The sequence below is a fragment of the Salmo salar genome, chromosome 29 (assembly GCF_965601325.2).
Source record: "Salmo salar chromosome 29, fSalSal1, whole genome shotgun sequence".
Lineage (NCBI taxonomy): Eukaryota > Metazoa > Chordata > Actinopteri > Salmoniformes > Salmonidae > Salmo > Salmo salar.
In genome coordinates this window covers 34896768-34913456 of record NC_138319.1, presented here as the reverse complement: position 1 = coordinate 34913456, position 16689 = coordinate 34896768, and the positions used below count along the sequence as shown (strand labels likewise).

The 16689-nt window shown below is 43.8% G+C and overlaps 1 protein-coding gene across 2 annotated transcripts in view; it reads right to left on the bottom strand.

The window, feature by feature from the left end:
- The window catches only part of arhg4 (Rho guanine nucleotide exchange factor 4), a 133895-nt gene that overhangs the window by 50483 nt on the left and 66723 nt on the right, over positions 1-16689 (bottom strand). Inside the window, 1 exon segment of one of the 2 annotated variants that reach the window (NM_001173620.1) lies at positions 14084-14799. The exons of the other annotated variant lie outside the window; for it this stretch is intronic. Within the exon segment in view, the coding sequence (NP_001167091.1) occupies positions 14084-14345 (262 nt within the window). The 5' untranslated portion in view covers positions 14346-14799. 2 annotated transcript variants of the gene reach the window in all.

The window sequence follows — 16689 nt, the reverse complement described above, 5'->3', positions numbered from 1 at the left end:
TTGGCTGATATGCCATGTTGCCAGGTTGGCTGATATGCCATGTTGGCTGATATGACATGTTGCCAGGTTGGCTGATATGCCATGTTGGCTGATATGCCATGTTGCCAGGTTGGCTGATATGCCATGTTGCCAGATATGCCATGTTGCCAGGTTGGTTGATATGACATGTTGCCAGGTTGGCTGATATGCCATGTTGGCTGATATGACATGTTGGCAGGTTGGTTGATATGACATGTTGCCATGTTGGCTGATATGACATGTTGCCAGGTTGGCTGATATGCCATGTTGCCAGGTTGGCTGATATGCCATGTTGCCAGGTTGGTTGATATGCCATGTTGGCTGATACGCCATGTTGGCAGGTTGGTTGATATGCCATGTTGGCTGATATGCCATGTTGCCAGGTTGGCTGATACGCCATGTTGGCAGGTTGGTTGATATGCCAGGTTGGCTGATATGCCATGTTGCCAGGTTGGTTGATATGCCATGTTGGCTGATACGCCATGTTGGCAGGTTGGTTGATATGCCATGTTGGCTGATATGCCATGTTGGCAGGTTGGTTGATATGACATGTTGCAATGTTGGCATGTTGGTTGATATGACATGTTGCCAGGTTGGCTGATATGCCATGTTGCCATGTTGGCTGATATGCCATGTTGCCAGGTTGGCTGATATGCCATGTTGCCAGGCTGGCAGGTTGGCTGATAAGAGAGGATCAAGAAGAATTCAAACGTAGGATGTCCAACTGAATACAAGAACACTGGACAAGCTTTTTAATCCTATGGCGTCTCTAATCAAGAGCTGTAGAGATGATGTTAAATCTCAAGGAGGTACAGAGGTAGTGGCACTGGCTGTGATTCAGAGCTATCCTTAAAGCATCAACAGCTATGGTGCAGCCATTCCACTATGTTTAACAGGCTAAACAGTCCCTTATCTAGAGGTAGAATCAGAGACCTTCAGCAGACAGAATGTAAGACACAAGTAGCATACATATGTACTGCTGTGACCAATAGGACATCAGTTGGATCTGACACATGACATATCCCCATGACCTTCACCTCCCAATCTGCCTGCACTTAAGGGATGCTTCTTTAACCGCAGGTTGCTAACGGCAACAGACCTAGATTTACATTTAAGTATTTTAGCAGACGCTCTTATCCAGAGTGATTTACAATTACAATCTCTTGTATGAAGTATTACTAAATATGTAAAAAAAAACATAACTAACACTGTACTGTACAAACTCTAGTCCACAGAGACAATTGAGATGTTCCCAGTTCACTTCCAGCCCAGTTCAGGTCCAACTGAGTCCCGTCTCGTCAGAAATATTGAGACTTTTCCACCCGCAGGGGCTGGAAGGGAGGAAGCACCAAAGACACTAAATGGCTTCCCTGTGGCTCAGTTGGTAGAGCATGGTGTTTGCAACGCCAGCATGGTGTGTGCAACGCCAGGGTTGGGGGTTCGATTCCCACGGGGGGCCAGTACAAAAAAATGCATGAAATGAAATGTATGTGTTCACTACTGTAAGTCGCTCTGGATAAGAGCGTCTGCTAAATTACTAAAATGTAAATACTGTATAGAGCAAGAGAACAGACTACCGATTGTAAATGCACCAGAGGGATCTGTGAGTCATCAAAATGAGACGCTGAGGGCCATGGCTGTCGCGAGCCCCAGAATCAGAGGAGCCTCACATGTTCTACACTCTCACTGTGTTTACCCTGGCCAACTAGCATGGAGGTTAAAGAGGAACATGGGTCACAGATAGAGGAGTGGAGAGATAGAGAGAAAGGAGGGGGAAAGGATAGAGATAGCGATACACTCATATATATATATATATATATATATATATATATGAGAGAGAGAGAGACTGCCTCTCTGCCTGCCTGCTTCTTTGCCTGTCATGTGAGTGTGAATGCTGCACCTGTGGTCATTTTCCTTGCTTCCTATATGACCTTCTATCACAAGCCACCACCTGTCAAACACAGTTAACCTACTGCTCTGCTGTTCCTGGGTAGCAGAGGTGGAATGACGGATGAGAATGGCAAAAGAGGAGAGGAGGGGGGGGTTTGGAGATCCCAGAAAGCATTCCTGGTTTTGTCACGGAACGCTGTCAGAGGAGAGGAGGAGCGGAGGATGTCTATTTAAGGAGAAAGAATTCCAGCTACTCCAGCCAATGAGAGAACAGACATGGGGGAAAAATAAATTTCCTTCATTCCCAAAGACAAGAAATAATTTGAGCTTTCTACATAGTTGGGCCAATACCAGCTCTGCCAGGGAGCTAGTCTATTATGCATTGTCTGTGGAATGAAACCTCCTATTGCAGAATAGACTGTCTTTACTTGATGTATATGTTCTCACAGCTTGTAAACAATTATGTTGATTCTGAGGGCTGTGGCTACGGTACAGTATGAAAGGGAACATAATGTCATGGATGTTGAAATAATACGGTGACAATGATTCCCACAGATTCTAATGGTGGTAAATTAAACTACTGATACATAGGGGAACATAAACCAATAAAAAAATATGTCTAATTAACTCAATTATTAGTATAGGCAGATGGCCACTACAAGGTACAGACGTGGAGTAATGAAATATTATTGCCTGGTCTGTACAGACTTGGATGCAGAGTGAGAGAAAAGGACATTATCAGAGAGGGGGGAGTTACTGTGTCATATAAGAAGAAAGATTAGTCAAGTTTGATCCTATAGCAATGTCATTGGAAGAACAATTTTGACCTAATAAAATCATCACACTCAGACAGCGCTAAAAGACAATATTGTCTGTAAGGTTTACCGGCTATTCAATCAGAATTGCGACAGAACATTAAGAGCTATTGATCACGGACGTGTTCCACTTCCTGTAGTTAGATACATGACATCATGTGAGAAGGATCCCCAACCTATAGGCACTCCAGTATACAGTGAGTATAACAAACACGAGGAACAACTTCCTAATATTGAGTTGCTCAGAACAGCCTCAATTCGTTGGGCCATGGACTCCACAAGGTGTCGAAAGCGTGTCACAGGGATGCTGGTCCATGTTGACTCCAATGCTTCCCACAGTTGTGTCAAGGTGGCTGGATGTCCTTTGGGTGGTGGACCATTCTTGATACACACTGGAAACTGTTGAGCATGAAAAAGTTCTTGACACAAACCGGTGCGCCTGGCACCTACTACTAAACCCCGTTCAAAGGCACTTACATTTTCTGTCTTGCCAATTCACCCTCTGAATGGCACACATACACAATCCATTTCTCAATTATATAAGAGCAACGTCAACTTACCAACATTACGACCAGGAATATGACTTTCCCGAAGTTGATCCTCTGTTTAGTCCACCACCCAGGACAATGGATCGAAACCCAGCAGGCGACCCAAAACAACGGCGCCGCAGAAGGGGCAGACGGAGCGGTCTTCTGGTCAGTCTCCGTAGACATGCACATCGCCCACCGCTCCCGAGTATACTACTAGCCAATGTACAGTCTCTTGACAACAAGGTAGACGAAATCCGAGCAAGGGTTGCCTTCCAGAAAGACATCAGAGATTGTAACATTCTCTGTTTCACGGAAACATGGCTCACTCAGGATACGTTATCAGAGTCGGTACAGCCACCCGGTTTCTTCACGCATCGCGCTGACAGAAACAAACATGTCTCTGGTAAGAAGAAGGGCGGGGGTGTCTGCCTTACGATTAACGAGTCGTGGTGTGATCATAACAACATACAGGAACTCAAGTCCTTTTGTTCACCTGACCTAGAATTCCTTACAATGAAATGCTGACAGCATTATCTACCAAGAGAATTCTCTTAGATTATAATCACAGTCGTATATATCCCCCCCCCGGCAAGCAGACACCTCGAAGGCCCTGAGAGAACTTCATTGGATTCTATGTAAACTGGAAATCCCATATCCTGAGGCTGCATTTATTGTAGCTGGTGATTTTAACAAGGCTAATCTGAAAACAAGGCTCCCTAAATTTTATCAGCATATCGAATGCGCGACCCGGGCTGGTAGAATTCTGGATCATTGTTACTCTAACTTCCGCGATGCATACAAAGCCCTCCCTCGCCCTCCTTTTCGCAAATCTGACAACGACTCTATTTTGTTGCTGCCAGCCTATAGACAGAAACTAAAACAGGAAACACCCGTACTCAGGTCTGTTCAACGCTGGTCCGACCAATCTGATTCCACGCTTTAAGATTGCTTGAATCACGTGGACTGGGATATGTTCCGGATAGCGTCGAACAACATTGATGTTTACGCTGATTCGGTGAGCGAGTTTATTAGCAAGTGCATCGGTGATGTTGTACTCACGGCGACTATTAAAACCTTCCCCAACCAGAAACCGTGGATTGATGGCAGCATTCGCGCAAAAGTGAAAGCGCGAACCACTGTTTTAATCAGGGCAAGGCGACCGGAAACATGACCGAATACAAACAGTGTAGCTATTCCCTCCGCACAGCAATCAAACAAGCTAAGCGTCAGTATAGAGACAAAGTAGAGTCGCAATTCAACGGCTCAGAACCGAGAGGTATGTGGCAGGGTCTACAGTCAATCATGGACTACAAAAAGAAAACCAGCCCCATCGTGGACCCCGATGTCTTGCTCCCAGACAAACTAAACAACTTCTAAGCTCGCTTTGAGGACAATACAGTGCCACCGACACAGCCCGCTACCAAAATCTGCAGACTCTCCTTCACCGCAGCCAACGTGAGTAAAACATTTAAATGTTTTAACCCTCGCAAGGCTGCCGGCCCAGACAGCATCGCTAGCCACGTCCTCAGAGCATGCGCAGACCAGCTGGCTGGTGTGTTTAGGGACATATTCAATCAATCCCTATCCCAGTCTGCTGTTCCCACATGCTTCAAGAGGGCCACCATTGTTCCTGTTCCCAAGAAAGCTATGGTAACTGAGCTAAACGACTATTGCCCCGTAGCACTCACTTCTGTCATCATGAAGTGCTTTCAGAGACTAGTCAAGGATCATATCACCTCCACCCTACCTGACACCCAAGACCCACTCCAATTTGCTTACCGCCCAATAGGTCCACAGACGACGCAATCGTAATCACACTGCACACTGCCCTAACTCATCTGGACAAGAGGAATACCTATGTAAGAACACTGTTCATTGACTACAGCTCAGCATTTAACACCATAGTACCCTCCAAACTTGTCATTAAGCTCGAGACCCTGGGTCTCGACCCCGCCCTGTGCAACTGGGTCCTGGACTTTCTGACGGGCCACACCCAGGTGGTGAGGGTAGGAAACAACATCTCCACCCAGCTGATCCTCAACACTGTGGCCCCACAAGGGTGCGTTCTCAGCCCTCTCCTGTACTCCCTGTTCACCCACGATTGCGTGGCCATGCACGCCTCCAACTCAATCATCAAGTTTGCAGACGACACTACAGTGGTAGTCTTGATTACCAACAACGACAACACGGCCTACAGGGAGGAGGTGAGGGCCCTCGGAGTGTGGTGTCAGGAAAACAACCTCACACTCAACGTCAACAAAACAAAGGAGATGATCGTGGACTTCAGGAAACAGCAGAGGGAGCACCCCCCTATCCACATCAACGGGACAGTAGTGGAGAACGTGGAAAGTTTTAAGTTCCTCTGCGTACACATCACGGACAAACTGAAATGGTCTACCCACACAGACAGCGTGGTGAAGAAGGGGCAACAGCGCCTCTTCAACCTCAGGAGGCTGAAGAAATTTAGCTTGTCACCAAAAAGACTCACAAACTTTTACAGATGCACAATCGAGAGCATCTTGTCGGGCTGCATCACCGCCTGGTACAGCAACTGCTCCGCCCACAACTGTAAGGCTCTCCAGAGGGTAGTGAGGTCTGCACAACGCATCACCGGTGGCAAACTACCTGCCCTCCAGGACACCTACACCACCCGATGTCACAGGAAGGCCAAAAAGATCATCAAGGACAACAACCACCCGAGCCACTGCCTGTTCACCCCGCTATCATCCAGAAGGCGAGGTCAGTACAGGTGCATCAAAGCTGGGACCAAGAGACTGAAAAACAGCTTCTATCTCAAGGCCATCAGACTGTAAAACAGCCATCATTAACATTGAGTGGCTGCTGCCAACATACTGACTCAAATCTCTAGCCACTTTAATAATTTAAAATTGGATGTAATAAATCTATCACTAAGTCACTTAAAACAATGCCACTTTATATAATGTTTACATACCCTACATTACTCATCTCATTTGTATATACTGTACAATATACCATCTACTGCATCTTGCCCATTGCCGTTCGGCCATCGCTGATCCATATATTTATATGTACATATTCTTATTCATTCCTTTACACTTGTGTGTATAAGGTAGTTGTTGTTGTTGTTAGATATTACTGCATGGTCAGAACTATAAGCACAACCATTTCGCTACACTCGCATTAACATCTGCCAACCATGTGTATGTGACCAATACATTTTGATTTGATTTGATTTGAATTGTCTCAAGGCTTAAAAATCCTTCTTTAACCTGTCTCCTCCCCTTCATCTACACTGATTGAAGTAGATTTAACAAGTGACATCGATAAAAGATTAGGGCTGTTGCGGTGACTGTATTACCGCTACACCGGCAGTCATGTGACCATCGAGTCATGGTAATCTCTTCTTATGCACTCTGGACATGCTTTGGTAGTACCCAACTCAGTAATTATCATCAGGTCCTACTGGCCTGGTACTCAGGGCTCTATTGTCCCTCCATCAGGTCACTAATGGCCTGGTACTCAGGGCTCTATTGTCCCTCCATCAGTCCTAATGGCCTGGTACTCAGGGCTCTATTGTCTCTCCATCAGGTTCTAATGGCCTGGTACTCAGGGCTCTATTGTCCCTCCATCAGGTCCTAATGACCTGGTACTCAGGGCTCTATTGTCCCTCCATCAGGTTCTAATGGCCTGGTACTCAGGGCTCTATTGTCCCTCCATCAGGTCCTAATGGCCTGGTACTCAGGGCTTAATTGTCCCTCCATCAGGTCCTAATGACCTGGTACTCAGGGCTCTATTGTCCCTCCATCAGGTTCTAATGGCCTGGTACTCAGGGCTCTATTGTCCCTCCATCAGGTCCTAATGGCCTGGTACTCAGGGCTTAATTGTCCCTCCATCAGGTCCTAATGGCCTGGTACTCAGGGCTCTATTGTCCCTCCATCAGGTCCTAATGGCCTGGTACTCCAGGCTCTATTGTTCATCTAACCACTCTGACATGCAAATGCAATCTAAAATCACATCAAACACTGATCATCAAAACAGTACAGTGCTTTTTAAAACTCACCTCACTGTCATGATAAATTTGAAGAAGTTCAACAACAGGTTGAAACTGAGTGTAAAATATGATCGTTGTGGATGTTGTTTCAAAGTCTAACACAATGAAATGGACAGCGCTTTCTACGGTGATGATTAATACAAAACAACCATACGCATATTAAAGCTTTATGCATATAGGCTTATGAGCCCAAGCCAGATTGTGCCTTGTACAATACATAGCCTACTGCATATTACCCATGGCACAAAAACATAAAACAAAACTGATTTAAGATGCCTTTGGTACATAATTGTTCTAGCTAGCCTATATTCCAAAATTAAACCAATTAGAGTAATTGCCTTTGAGTGTGGGCTCTATTATTATGCATACTGAATGGACTGGTTACCTTATGCTACGCTCCAAACATTATATCCATGAGTCTGGGAGAGAACGTATAGCCCTAGGCGATGCTGTTGGTTCATTGATTGTACAGGACTGCTTACAGTTAGCCTACAATTACAGTTAATTTGTATTTGATTGTGAATAGCCTAGTAATAGGGAATTCTTTATATTTTCATAATTAATTGGGTAACATATTACCTTTAGCTATACCGAATATATCTCCACCGTGTGTTTCCATCTCCTCCTCGCTCTCCTTTATTCCTTTCTGGAGCGTGTAGAGGGCTTGTCAACAGTTGAAAACATGTTACTATCGATGTTCCCAAGCAGATTTCACTTGGTTTCCCAAATTAAGCACTGAGTAGCTACAGGAACAGGGTCGGAGAGCCCATGGCATACAGAGTTTGAGTGGAATATCACCTGTCGCCCATGCTCCTCAAACCAAAGGTGCCTACCAGGCATCATTGAGATACATACCAGCACTAAAATCTCGTGGCATCCATTCGCTAGTCTTTCTTCCCCTGCCCCTGTTCCTGCCTATTTCATATTGGGCCATTCTAAACTAATTTTACATATTAGCAAAGACAAGATTAAATTGAGAATAGTCTGATGGGTTGAAAATATGATCACTTGATGAGAGAATAGTTGTGCAGCCTGAGGCGAAGAACAGAGCGCAAGCTTTTCTAGCCTATAGTCGCATCATGCAGCCCATATATGTTTAACACCATTAGCTATAGTCAATAACACCATTAGCTATAGTCAGTCAATAACACCATTAGCTAGTCAGTCAATAACACCATTAGCTATAATCAGTCAATAACAACATTAGCTATAATCAGTCAATAACACCATTAGCTATAGTCAATAACACCATAAGCTATAGTCAATAACATCATTAGCTATAGTCAATAACACCATTAGCTATAGTCAATAACACCATTAGCTATAGTCAATAACATCATTAGCTATTGTTAATAACACCATTAGCTATAGTCAATAACACCATTAGCTATAGTCAATCACACCATCAGCTATAGTCAATAACACCATTAGCTATAGTCAATAACACCATTAGCTATAGTCAATCACACCATCAGCTATAGTCAATCACACCATTAGCTATAGTCAATAACACCATTAGCTATAGTTAATAACACCATTAGCTATAGTCAATCACACCATTAGCTATAGTCAATCACACCATTAGCTATAGTCAATAACACCATTAGCTATAGTCAATAACACCATTAGCTATAGTCAGTAACACCATTAGCTATAGTCAATAACACCATTAGCTATAGTCAATAACACCATTATCTATAGTCAGTAACACCATTAGCTATTGTTAATAACACCATTAGCTATAGTCAATAACACCATTAGCTATAGTCAATAACACCATCAGCTATAGTCAATAACACCATCAGCTATAGTCAGTCAATAATACCATTAGCTATAGTCAATAACACCATTAGCTATTGTTAATAACACCATCAGCTATAGTCAATAACACCAATAGCTATAGTCAATAACACCATTAGCTATTGTTAATAACACCATCAGCTATAGTCAATAACACCATTAGCTATTGTTAATAACATCATTAGCTATAGTCAATAACACCAATAGCTATAGTCAATAACACCATTAGCTATTGTTAATAACATCATTAGCTATAGTCAATAACACCAATAGCTATAGTCAATAACACCATTAGCTATAGTCAATCACACCATCAGCTATAGTCAATAACACCAATAGCTATAGTCAATAACACCATCAGCTATAGTCAATAACACCATCAGCTATAGTCAGTCAATAATACCATTAGTTATAGTCAGTAACAACATTAGCTATAGTCAATAACACCATTAGCTATAGTCAATAACACCATTAGCTATAGATAATAACATTCTTAGCTAATGTTAATAACACACTTAGCTATAGTTAATTGCACATCTGCAGTGATTTTTACTGTAAATATATCTCTTGCTCTCTTTCTCTCTCTCTCTCTCTCTCTCTCTCTGTCTCTCTCAATTAAGTTAAATTCAATTACATTAAAGGGGCTTATGTTTACATTGCTGAAGCAAGTGAAATAGATAATAAACAAAATTGAAATAAACAATAAAAAATGTATAGTAAACATTACAAAAGAATAAAGACATTTCAAATGTAATTTATGTCTGTATACAGCTTAGGTTGGAGTCATTAAAACTCGTTTTTCAACCAATCCACAACTTTCTTATTGACAAACTAGTTTTGTCAAGTCTGTTAGGACATCTACTTCATGCATGACAAGTAATTTTTCCAACAATTATTTACAGATAGATTATTTCACTTATAATTCACTGTATCACAATTCCAGTGGGTCAGAAATGTACATACATTAAGTTGACTGTGCCTTTAAACAGCTTGGAAAATTCCAGAAAATTATGTCATGGCTTTAGAAGCTTCTGATAGGCTAATTGACATCATTTGAGTCAATTGGAGGTGTACCTGGGGATGTATTTCAAGGCCTACCTTCAAACTCAGTGCCTCTTTGCTTGACATCATGGGAAAATCAAAAGAAATCAGCCAAGACCTCAGAAAAAAAATGGCAGACCTCCACAAGTCTGGTTCATCCTTGGGAGCAATTTCCAAACGTCTGAAGGTACCACGTTCATCTGTACAAACAATAGTACGCAAGTATAAACACCATGGGACCACACAGCTGTCACACCGCTCAGGAAGGAGATGCGTTCTGTGTCCTAGAGATTAATGTATTTTGGTGCGAAATGTGCAAATCAATCCCAGAACAACAGCAAAGGACCTTGTGAAGATGCTGGAGGAAACAGGTACAAAAGTATCTATACCACAGTAAAACAAGTCCTATATCGATATAACCTGAAAGGCCGCTCAGCAAGGAAGAAGCCACTGCTCCAAAACCGCCATAAAAAAGACAGACTACGGTTTGCAACTGCACATGGGGACAAATATCGTACATTTTGGAGAAGTGTCCTCTGGTCTGATGAAACGTAAATAGAACTGTTTGGCCGTAATGAACATCATTATGTTCGGAGGAAAAGGGGGGAGGCTTGCAAGCCGAAGAACACCATCTCAACCGTGAAGCACGGGGGTGGCAGCATCATGTTTTGGGGGTGCTTTGCTGCAGGAGGGACCGGTGCACTTCGCAAAATAGATGGCATCATGAGGCAAGAAAATTGTGTGGATATATTGAAGCAACATCTCAAGACATCAGTCAGGAAGTTAAAGCTTGGTCGCAAATGCGTCTTCCAAATAGACAATGACCCCAAGCATTCTTCCAAAGTTGTGGCAAAATGGCTTAAGGACAACAAAATCAAGGTATTGAAGTGGCCATCACAAAGCCCTGACCTCGATCCTAAAGAAAATTTGTGGGCAGAACTGAAAAAGTGTGTGCGAGCAAGGAGGTCTACAAACCTGACTCAGTTACACCAGCTCTGTCAGGAGGAATGGGCCAACATTCACCCAACTTATTGTGGGAAGCTTGTGGAAGGCTACCCGAAACGTTTGACCCAAGTTAAACAATTTAAAGGCAATGCTCCCAAATACTAATTGAGTGTATGCAAACTTCTGACCCACTGGGAATGTGGTGAAAGAAATAAAAGCTGAAATAAATCATTCTCTTTACTATTATTCTGACATTTCACATTCTTAAAATAAAGTGGTGATCCTAACTGACCTAAAACAGGGAATTGTTACTAGGATTAAATGTCAGGAAATGTGAAAATCTGAGTTTAAATGTATTTGGCTAAACTATATGTAAACTTCCGACTTCAACTGTGCAGTGTTGTAATGATGTGCAAATAGTTAAAGTACAAAAGGGAAAAACATTAACATAAATCAGTATGTATAATGGTGTTTGTTCTTCACTGGTTGCCCTTTTCTTGTGGCAACAGGTCACAAATATTGCTGCTGTGATTGCACACTGTGCTATTTCACCCAATAGATATGGGAGTTTATCAAAATTGGATTTGTTTTCGAATTCTTTGTGGGTCTGTGTAATCTGAGGGAAATATGTCTCTCTAATATAGTCATATATTTGGCAGGAGGTTAGGAAGTGCAGCTCAGTTTCCACCTAATTTTGTGGGCAGTGTGCATACAGCCTGTCTTCTCTTGAGAGCCAGGTTTGCCTTCAGCGGCCTTTCTCAATAGCAAGGCTATGCTCACTAAGTCTCTCTCTCTCTGTCTGTCTCTATCACTCCTCTCTCTGTCTCAGTTCATCAGTGGCAGTGTGACAGCCTCAATGGAGACTACGTCTCTCATTAGCTCTTAATGTTAACCATGGATCAGGTTTCACCAAGAGAGAGAGAGAAAGAGAAAGAGAGAGATAACAAATGTGTGGGTGGGTGTGATAGAGAGACAACAACAGTGTACATTCTGCCAGGGCCATTCTGAAAACCACAGCTTTCTCCAAGGACATAAAGTGTGTGTGTGTGTGTGTGTGTGTGTGTGTGTGTGTGTGTGTGTGTGTGTGTGTGACTGCGTGATTGTGTGTGACTGCGTGATTGTCTGTGTGTGGGTGTGTGATTGTCTGTTTGTAAGAGGGCCCAATATGATGAGCTGATAGACTGACTGTACTGTAAATGTTTTATGACGAGCTGATATACTGACTGTAAATGTTAAATGATGAGCTGATAGACTGACTGTACTGTAAATGTTATATGATGAGCTGATAGACTGACTGTACTGTAAATGTTATATGATGAGCTGATAGGCTGTACTGTACTATAAACATACCCCCTGTATATAGCCTTGTTATTGTTATTTTATTGTGCTCCTTTTTATAATTTTTACTTTAGTTTATTTGGTAAATATTTTCATAACTCTTTGTTGAACTACACTGTTGGTTAAGGGCTTGTACGTAAGCATTTCACGGTAAGGTCTACCTACACCCGTTGTATTTGGCGCATGTGACAAATAAATTGGATTGGAAGCTGTTTGATAAGAAACAAACCGTTCTGTGGCCTATTAGGGTGTTTTGTCTCTTCTACTGGCTTTAATAACAGCTGTGGCCCGACACCTGACATTTTAACCTGTAGCTAAATGGGGCTACCGTCTCCCTCCCCCGAATCATTCCACGCCTCCAAGCCTGGCTGCACCTCAGATGCAACAAGAGGACTGTTAGAGCTTCCGCTTTCAATGAGCGGGACACTAATCCGGATGCTTATAAGAAATCCTGCTACGCCCGCCGAAGAACCATCAAACAGGCAAAGTGTGAATACAGGACTAAGATCGAATCCTACTACACCGCTCTGATGCTCGTCGGATGTGGCAGGGCTTGCAAACTGTAATGTATCACAAAGGGAAACCCAGCCGCAAGCTGTTCAGTGACGCAAGCCTACCAGGTGAGCTAAATGTGGGCTTCGAGGCTAGCAACACTGAACTATGCATGAGAGCACCAGCTGTTCTGGACGACTGTGTGATTGCTCACCTGGACAAAAGTAACACCTACGTGAGAATGCTTTTCATTGACTACAGCTCAGCGTTCAACACCAAAGTACTCTCCAAGCTCATCACTAAGCTAAGGACCCTGGGATCTCCCTCTGCAACTGGATCCTGGACGGGCCACCCTCAGGTGGTGACGGTAGGCAACGACACATTCGTCACGCTGACCCTCAACATGGGGGCCCCTGCACTGCTGTTTTCCAAGCATGTGACAAATAACATTTGATTTGAAGCAGGTACTGTACTGGCAATTATAGAATATTCAGATTCACACCACACACACACACACACACACACACACACACACACACACACACACACACACACACACACACACACACACACACACACACACACACACACACACACACACACACACACACACACACACACACACACACACACACACACACACACACACCTCTGCCATTATGACAAAACATTACAGAGCACAAACAGGACTCAATGAGTCCTCTATCTGAGTCAATGAGAGATTAACTCAATACATCCTATATCATAGTCGGTGAGATTAACTCAATACATCCTCTATCTGAGTCAATGAGAGATTAACTCAATACATCCTCTATCTGAGTCAATGAGAGGTGAACTCAATACATCCTCTATCTGAGTTAATGAGAGATTAACTCAATACATCCTCTATCTGAGTCAATGAGAGATTAACTCAATACATCCTCTATCTGAGTCAATGAGAGATTAACTCAATACATCCTCTATCTGAGTCAATGAGACATGAACTCAATGTCCTAAACTAGAGTATATTTACTAATGCCAAGACAACAATAACATGGCCTGTATAGCATCATTGACAGCTGATCCACAGGTCCAGACAGACACACAGACAACAGAATGACTTCAGCACAACACCATGGCAACCATCACACTCTGAATGACTGACAGGTAACCTACAGGTGTGAGGTAGGTACCCCCCTTACCAGTGGTGGAGTGGAGGCTCTCCAGGCTCCAATAATGGGAGAGGACCCCTCTGAGAGTACCTCCTAGGCTCCCCATCCCTCCTCCTCCTCCTGCTCCCCATTTTTCACCCATCCCTCCTCCTACTCCTCTTCCACCTCCCTCGGTGGGGGTACCGCTGTCCGAGTCCGAACCAGGAGATCCAGGGGAAAGTCCAGAGCTGGTGCTGCCACTGCTGTCCCCGGGCAGGGGCACGGGTTCCTCAAAGCCCTGCTGGGTCCGCATCAGAACAGGAGGGCCCCCGATAACAGAGCCTGGACCTTGGCACTGGAGCCTGGTAGTGGTGGTGGTCAACGTAGGCGTTTCCCCCAGTCAGAGGAAGGTCAATCTGGGTAAGTAGATAGGTAAGAATGCTGTAGCCTCTACCTGGACGCTACAGCTCCAGCTGTGTGTGTCAGTAAGCTCCAGTCAGTCAGTGAGTGCTTTCAGTCTCTGCTGTTGCTTCTCTCTCTGGCTCTGCACTCACCGGCTGCTGCGCCTCATCTCTCTCTCTCTCGCCCTCCCTCACTCTCCCTTGCTCTCTCTCCCTTCCTCGCTAACACACACACACACACACACACACACACACACACACACACACACACGCACACACACACACGCACACACACCCAGTGGGGCTCCACTAGGTGGGTTCTGTGGCTCTGCAGTGTGACTTGCCTGGCTGCAGCTGATGGCTGATCGCTCTGTAATGTCTTGGTGCAGTGCTATTATGGTGGGACTGAAAATATCCCCCCTCCTCCCCTCCGTCTCCCCGGTCCTGTCTACCCCCTGTCCTCTCCCCTCTCCCATCCTCTGCTGTTTCTAAAGCATTGCTGTTGTTATATGGTGTGTGTGTGGTTCCGTGTGAGTGCACATGCGTGTGTGTATTGTCAATAGAAAGTCAGGCTGTTGAAACCTGGCAGTCATGGCTAAAGCTCCCAATGCATTTGAACCTGTCAGGGAGGAGAGGCTTTGGGAGATGTGATTTCCTGTCTCTGACAGGGCAGGGAGTGCAGAATCATCGGCTTAAACAGTTACAAGCATTCCTACTAATGCCTTGAGAAAGAGAGAGAGAGGGATGGAATGAGAGAGGGAGGGAGGGAGGAAGGGAGGTAGAGAGGGAATGAGGGATGGAGGGAGAGAGGCAAGGAGAAAGGTAGAGAGGGAGGGAGGAAGGAGGATTGAGAAAGAGAGGAAATGAAAGTGAGAGAGGGGAGGGGCTTACCTGATCCACTGTTCTATACAAATGTAAACATTATAAACACCATGTACTTTACTCCTACTGAGATATACTCTATCTGTACAATCCAACAGCTCTGACATAACTTTGCAAAGATGTACACAAAACATGTAACCAGAAGAAGAGTGCTATTTCAGTCTATGCTCTCTAGGCCATAAAGACACTACAGCAGTGGCAGATGGTGCCGTTTAAGATGAGGGAGGACCTTTTTAAAAATAATTATGAACATGTCCTTATTTCTATTACAGCATATTGGATGATAGTCATTCATATTCCATTCACCCAGCTCAATGTAACATTGATAGGTTTAGGCTACTACATGATACTCTAATTTCCCCTGTAACCATCAGGAGGTTGTTACAACCAAGCCTATGAATGAAAGTTTACAACGTAGGTCGAGAGAAAAATTTGAGGTGACAGACAAAGTCACGTTCAATACCACCTTGCACACTCATGCCTGCACCTAGGTGATCTAGGGTGTAATCATTAGTCCAACAGTTGCAAACGAGAGTTTCTATTGGACAATATCAGGTATGTTTATCCCCGTTTCATTCCGTTTGCTTCCGTTAAGAAACTTTTTTTTCAACAGAATCCGTGAAATGAATGCACCACTGATCACCCGTAAACACAGTTCACTTTCTTAGCAGCCACATTATATTCCTTCTCGCATTTATGCGCTCTCCTCCTCTCACCTTTTCCCTTCGCTTGTGGACTTCAATGCACAACACATCAGCTGTATGTGACCGGGCTAAAAAAAAGAAATCCAAGCCAAACCATATCATAACCGCTACACACAGCCTACAGTGTAAAGTAACATCACAGTCAACACAGCTAATATAACTAACGCATTAGTAAACCCGCTACAATCATGCAGTAACATTACAGTGTACAGTCAGTAAGCAGTTTAGCACTTACGCCAGCGGGCCCAGGTGGCAATAAATTAGTAGAAACAAAAACTTACCTTGACTTGGAAGAGTTCCAGTGTTGTGTTGGATGGTCATAGCCAGCTAGCTAACATAGCATCCGTCTGTTTGAGCAGGGTGTTTGATTAGGCTAAACTAGCTAGCTGCATTTGCTAGCTAAGTAAGTTAAACAAAGTGAGAAAAAAATCTCTCTTTCTTGCTTCTCCTTCATTTTGACTATTGTCTTTCTCTCTCTTTGAGTCAACTACTCACCACATTTTTTACACTGCAGTGGTAGCTAGCTGTAGCTTATGCTTTCAGTACTAGATAATTATCTTATCCTTTGATTGGGTGGACAACATGTCAGTTCTTGCTGCAAGAGCTCTGATAGGTTGGAAGACGTCCTCTGGAAGTTGTCATAATTACTGTCTAAGTCTATGGAAGGGGG